This window comes from Protobothrops mucrosquamatus, unplaced genomic scaffold (genome assembly GCF_001527695.2).
Source record: "Protobothrops mucrosquamatus isolate PMUCROS unplaced genomic scaffold, P.Mucros_1.0 scaffold191, whole genome shotgun sequence".
Lineage (NCBI taxonomy): Eukaryota > Metazoa > Chordata > Lepidosauria > Squamata > Viperidae > Protobothrops > Protobothrops mucrosquamatus.
The window spans coordinates 44,203-50,892 of record NW_015386547.1 but is presented as its reverse complement, the minus strand read 5'-3'; the positions used below and the strand labels follow the sequence as shown (position 1 = coordinate 50,892).

The 6,690-nt window shown below is 45.2% G+C and overlaps 1 protein-coding gene across 1 annotated transcript in view; it reads left to right on the top strand.

Moving 5' to 3' along the window:
- The first annotated feature begins 373 nt into the window (after window positions 1–373).
- LOC107285548 (protein Wnt-7a) overlaps window positions 374–6,690 on the top strand; it is a 49,227-nt gene continuing 42,910 nt past the window's right edge. The window contains exons 1-2 of the mRNA XM_015813747.1: window positions 374–444; window positions 2,471–2,697. Coding sequence (XP_015669233.1) covers window positions 374–444; window positions 2,471–2,697 — 298 coding nt within the window. The remainder of the gene's footprint in view (window positions 445–2,470; window positions 2,698–6,690) is intronic.

The window sequence follows — 6,690 nt, the reverse complement described above, 5'->3', positions numbered from 1 at the left end:
GCGCGCGCGAACGAGCGAGCTTCCCAGGGCTACGTGTGACAGGCATACAAATCCGGGATCGAGAGGGAGCGAAGAGAGAGACCCAGTGGAGGGCGATGGTGATTGCCTCTTGGGATTTCCAAACCCACACCGCTCGCTCCGGGAGGCTCCGAGCGCAGGAGGGCTGGACTGTTTTGTCTGAGCTACTTTGACCTGGCGTTGCACTGTCTGAGGCACCGAGAAACCCACCAGGGCGCAAGAGAGCGTGCCGGGGGGGGGGGGCAAGCATTATCATCATTATTGTTCTGGACCCTGGCAGTAAATACACTTTTTTTTTAAGAAAAAAGACATAACTTTCGCATGTTGATCTGAAAGCCAACGACGATCGAGGAATATGAACAGGAAAACCAGGCGCTGGATATTCCACATCTTTCTGAGCCTAGGGATTGTCTATATCAAAATAGGGTAAGTCTCTCTCTCTCTCTCTCTCTCTCTCTCTCTCTCTCTCTCTCTCTCTCTCTCTCTCTCTCTCTCTTCTCTCTCTCCACCCCACCCCACCCCTTTTTTTTTTAAAGGCAAACACGCTGCGGTGGCTCAACCTGTCCAGACCTGTGCTAGCATTTAACTCCGGGGGAAAGTCTGAAAGGGTTCTTCTCTCTCCTTTTCTCTCGCTCGCTCCAGGGTGAGGCGGCTATTTCTGCCGCTCTTGTCCCCAGCGAAATTCTTAAATGTGCGTCAGCTCTGGGGAAAGGCAAAAGTCCTCGCCTGGCCAGACGAGAGGCATGACCAGAATGGCAATGAGCGCCAGGCGAGGAAAACAGGCGATTTAGGGCAGGGTCCGCAGACCCCTGGTCCTTTCCCACCCTTTCATCGCCTGGCCAAACGGGGGGGTGGCCCTGGGCCGAGGCCTGCTTTTGGTACCCAGAAAAGGAACCGGGCAGCGCTCTGCGCCTGGCCAGGGACTCCAGGTTGTCTCACGCGCCGCGGCTAAGTTTCAGAGTTGAACCCGCATCCCAGAGCCGAGCTCTTTCTGCGCGGAGAGCGCTCAGCCGAAACCTGCGCAGATTCGGTGGGCTTATTCAGCAGTTCTCCGGCGAGCTGAAATTGTGCGGGATCTCGCGGCCCGAACTTTGATTCTTTTGGCCACCGGCGGCGGCAGCGGCGGGCCGTGCAGTTCCACCTCGCCGCGGTTCCCACTGCGTGCAATAAAAGTAACCTGGTTACCTGTAACCAGCTCCCAGTCGTTTCAGAGACTTCTCTTTCCTAACTTCGCCGCGCTCGGGTTACTTGCCGTTCTTCCCGTCCATCAAAGAGCCCGCCTACGAAGCGCCGGGAAAAGAAGCAGCCCGCCGAAGGGGTTCACGGCCAGGGTTAGGGGTAGAGCCTCCCCTCCTCCTTTGGGACCGTCAGTCCAGGTCCTGGCCGGGCTTGGGATCATCCCTAGCGCCGGCTTCGTGAGGTGGGACTGCCAGGTGCGTGGGGAGGAGGCCTAGTGCTCGCAGGGCTGCTGGTGGGGGCGGCGGTGGTACTTTCCAGGAAGAAGGCTGTGGCATTCCGATGTTTGGAAGTGGGTTGAAGTCAGGACCGTGAGCTCCCCCCCAAAAAAAACCCCCCTGCCCACCCGGGTTGCTAGTGGCCTTAAATAGAAAGAGAGACCCGGAGGATGGCTACCCATTGATGGCACCTCGCTCTTCCTCTCCCTTTCTCACCGACCCCAATCCCTTCTTTCCCACTGGCGTCTTTCAAAGGCTCAGAGCCACCATTCCCTCCCATTCCCAGTCGCCACTCGTTGCATCTGGAGGGCTCCCGGTTGGGGAAGTCTGGAATAAGAGAGCCCCCCCCCCGCCCCCCCCCCCACACACACACACAAACACACACCCCGCACGAGGAGATTGGGAGAGAGAAGGGAGGCGAGGCTCTCCTCGCGGTTAAATTGACCCAGCTTCTTTTTTTTTCCGCGCCGTTAGTCCGGAGGGGGACAGCGGACGCCGGCAGCCGAGCAGCCCGGAGTCGCCCTGGGCTGGAGTTCTTGGCAAAAATGATGCTTCTGGCCCTGCTTGAGTATGTGCCGGGTGACTTTAGGAGCACTTGTTCCCGAAGAGGCCGGAGAACAAAGGGGGAAGGGCGGGCTGCCCGGTTCAATGGCCCTTACCTATTTCTGCGAGGGTGGGAGTGGGGTGGTGGTGGTTAGAAATCCCCCCCCGCCGCCCTTTCCCCACCCGTGGGCTTGCTGAAAGCTGGCTCTCTCTCTACCAGACAATCGGTGGACTAAAGCGGCTGTCGAGCCTTGATGGGCAAATGAGGCGCTCGGAGGGCTTAAGCGGCATCTGGGCGGGCTTTGATGTTGAGCAACCTGCCAGTTCGTACCGAGGGGCGCCTCAAGAGGAGAGCCTTTTAAGAGAATCGATTGATCCCGACTCGGATGAGATGATTCACTATCGCTCTTCTCCCTCTCTCTCTCCCCCCCCCCCCCGCCTCCTTCTCTTCTCAGGGGTCTTTCTTCGGTCGTGGCTTTGGGAGCCAGTATCATCTGTAACAAAATCCCGGGCTTGGCTCCAAGACAGAGGGCGATCTGTCAGAGCAGACCCGATGCCATCATCGTGATCGGGGAAGGCTCCCAGATGGGAATCAACGAGTGTCAATTTCAATTCCGCAATGGACGGTGGAACTGCTCCGCTCTGGGAGAGAGGACCGTCTTTGGAAAAGAGCTGAAAGTGGGTATGTTACCTCCTTCTTATAAACTGTTGCAGGGGTGAGCCTGAAATCCAGCCAAAGAAGATTCATACTAGCAGGGGTAGGCAACCTTGGCTCTTTTATGACTCGCGGACTTCAACTCCCAGAATTCCTGAGTCAGCATAGCTGACTCAGGAATTCTGGGAGTTGAAGTCCGCGAGTCATAAAAGAGCCAAGGTTGCCTACCCCTGAGCTAGGGTATATAATGGAGCAGGTCCAACTGTTCAAGGAAGTTACTTCCAGCGGTGGTTCTGAAGCTTGGCTTAAAGCTTGCTTTTCTTTGTAAAGGTATACCTTTAAAAAAAAAGTTTTCCCAACTTGAAAACTTTAAAGAAGTTCTGAAGAGTCCATCCTACGGCAATGCCTCGCTGGAATCAACATAGCTTGTGTCCAAACTGTAAGGATGAAGTATGGAACTCTAAATGGGTGGCTCTCCAGATGCTGCTGATATTCAGTCCTAGAATCTTTCACTTAACCACTCTGACTGGGAATGTCACAAATGATAGAGCAACATCTGGAGGACTGCAGGTTCCCCACTCTTAAGACAAGGGAATAGATCTCCCTGACCCCTGGTATCTCTGAATAGATACGATTAGGATTGAAATGATGCTATTAACATGTCTTTGGCTCAGGCTTGCACTTTCTTGTCAATGTAGCCACGGTGCTCTTAGATAGAAAGCCATTAAACTATCATAGACAAAATTCAAGCAGTGCATGCTTTACAATCACATCACCAAGCAATTTCTAACAATGCTGAAAGAAACAGAAGTTCTCTGTGTGAAAATGCCTTGTAAACTTTGCACTTAACAGAATTTGTGTGAGACATATAAGCATCCTTCCAACTAATGGACACTTCAAATTTGCATTTCAGAATCATAAAATGTTTGTGTGTGTGGGAATGGTGTAAACATCATGTGCGAAAATAATCTGAAAGTCTTGGTCAACTAAACTAGATAGTCTTTTTTTTTAAAAAAATACTCTTTAATTAATAGAATCAGTTTGTAATGAAATGGTAGATGATAGTATTGATATTTAATTAACTTGTCTGTTATACAGTGGTTTAATTGTTGATATATCATTTAAGGACAGTCCTGCACATCTGAAAATATCGCTTTACTTTTTCTCTTTTCTAAAAGATTGCATATTCTTCTTGTTCTTTGACTTGGAAGTCTTTGAAATTGGTATCTGCCAGTTGTGTCCAAGAAACTTTTCATTCAATGATGCTAACTCCTGAACCATGTCAGCAGCTTGGGTCCATCAGTAGGAACTAATGAGAGCTAGTTATGTTCCATGCTGAATGAGGAATGGTTATGTTTGCAGATGTCAAAATTTTATTTGAAATCCAATTCAGCAAAAGATATTCTGGAAGTTTCCAAATTAGTTTACATTTGAATAAACAGGAAGGTCCCAAATATAGGTGAAAATTGAAGTTTGAGGACCAGCACGTGATCTGTCATCAATAAAAACAATAGTTATACTGTATATAGTCTTCTATATGAAATAGTCAAGCTCTTTCCAAAACTAAGTGCACTTTTTTGTATTCAGTCGTGAACTAGTTTGGGACACATAACATATTTTCTTAAATGGATGTTCTTTGAATATATTTGACCATTAGGCTGTAAATCCCCATGATTTCCAGCTAACAAATGGATAAAATATAGGGGCCATGCATAATGGGAAGGTATTTGACAGGTACCATGTTAGGGAAGGTGAGCTTAAATAAACAATATAGTGCTTGTACCAGTAGTTATGATATATTTGGTTTTTTTCCCCTCATTATTGCACAATGAAAAGTTTAACTATAGAAAGTAAATGGATATGCTAGTGTGGCTATCTTTGTAGAAGTGTTGCTCTCTGTATTGGCTTACAGCCGATGAGTCTTGAGTTACACTAAAATTCAGCTACAGGTTGTCCTTGACTTAGGTATGTCTAGTTTAATGAAGAGAAGGACGAGGGGGGACATGATAGCAGTGTTCCAATATCTCAGGGGCTGCCACAGAGAAGAGGGAGTCAAGCTATTCTCCAAAGTGCCTGAGGGCAGGACAAGAAGCAACGGCTGGAAACTAATCAAGGAAAGAAGCAACCTAGAACTAAGGAGAAACTTCCTGACAGTTAGAACAATTAACCAGTGGAACAACCTGCCTCCAGAAGCTGTGAATGCACCCAAAACTGGAAGTTTTTAAGAAGAGACTGGACAGCCATTTGTTTGAAATGGTATAGGGTTTCCTGCCTGAGCAGAGGGTTGGACTAGATGACCTTCAAGGTCCCTTCCAACATTATTATTATTATTATTATTATTGTTATTATTATTATTATTATTACTACTACTACTACTACTACTACTATTATTATTATTATTATTATTATTATTATTATTATTATTATTATTATTATTATTACCACCAGATCTTTTTGTTGCTAAGCAAGGTGGTTATTAAGGGAGTTGCACCCAATTTGATGACCTTTAGCAAATAACTGTGGCTGTTAAGTGAATCACACAGTCATTAAATCCATTAAGCTTTCCCTATTGACTTTGCTTGTTGGAAGCTGGCAGGGAAAGTTGCAAAGGTGATCACGTGACCGTGGAATGCTGCAGCCTTCATAAATACACGAACTTCTTTCAATACCATTGTAACTTCAAACAGTCGCTAAATGAATGATTGTAAGTCGAGGTCTACGTGTATTTCATTTACTAATTTATTTAGTGATTTAGTGACAGTATTATATTGGGCTATAGTCCTATATATAAGACACTCCCCCCCGCCAAGAAATAATTCTATAATGTTATGCTTCTGAGTAGATAATATAGATGCTACTCGTGTTAGTGCCACTTTTTGGGGGAGAACGTAGGTTAAAAATCATAGCTGAAGAAACATTACAGATTTTCCTTAGTACTTCCATTGCAATTAATGACGATTATTGCTAATGATTATTTTTTGTGTAACAAAGCTCCCTGGTGAGTACATCTGAGGGAAGGAATTCCTTGAGAGCATCTGCATTTTTTCCCTCTTTAGATATGTGGTATTTTAGTTTGCTGTCCATGATTTCAGTCACTTTCCCTCTCATGAATAATCATGTGGATGCATTGACTTTCTTCATTTGATAATTTAGCCTCCTCCCATCGGTTTAGCATATGAGAAATGCAATTATACAATGACTTCATTTTAAATGTGATGAAGCCATAATTTAATCCTTCCATGGTTTGTAATACCAAAAGATTTCTTATATGTCATTTTCAACTGACAACAAGACATGCTAAGGGCATGGTTCCAGACATGTAATGATATGATGCTTTTAATCTTTTATTCACAGCTGTTATTTCTAATAGAGATGAAATGCTTGCATCTATGTCCTCAGATTTAAGTAGTCTTGGAAAGAAGCCAGTCAAAGTTCAAAAAGGATTTGGGAGAAAGAGCATTGACAGAGTCCTACAGTAGCCTAAGGGGCAGAATATAAAGGCAACACTAAGAGAGAGATATGTCTAAAGTGCATCTTAGCATGATGCTTTGATTTGTTGGGAGAACTGATCCAGAGCCATTTAATCTTAATTCACCAATACTTACATGTGCATCAGAGTCAGTACAGTACTGTGAATGGTCAATGTTCCTTATAGGCTGAAACTATTGTATTAAGGACAGCCTTAAAAAAGGGAGAATACTTTGGCAAGTTTAAATAGATGTATCAATATTCAAAATTGCAACAGAAGTCTGAGATCTTCCTGACTTCCGAAGTCATGCTTTATCTTTCAAGTAGATAGTTCTAGGTTCAGCAAATGTAGCATTCCTGTTTTTTTGTAGAGAAAACTCTTCAAAATGGTTACATTCATTAAAATATTTTTAAAATATCCTTGTGAATCTGTCTTGTAACTGAGGAGCTCAGATGGACTGCCTTCTTATATGTATATGTTAAGCGTTTTAATTTTTGTGGTTAACGTATCTATTTGGGTTCTAGAAAATACTGCTAGAGTGAAAAGTGAAA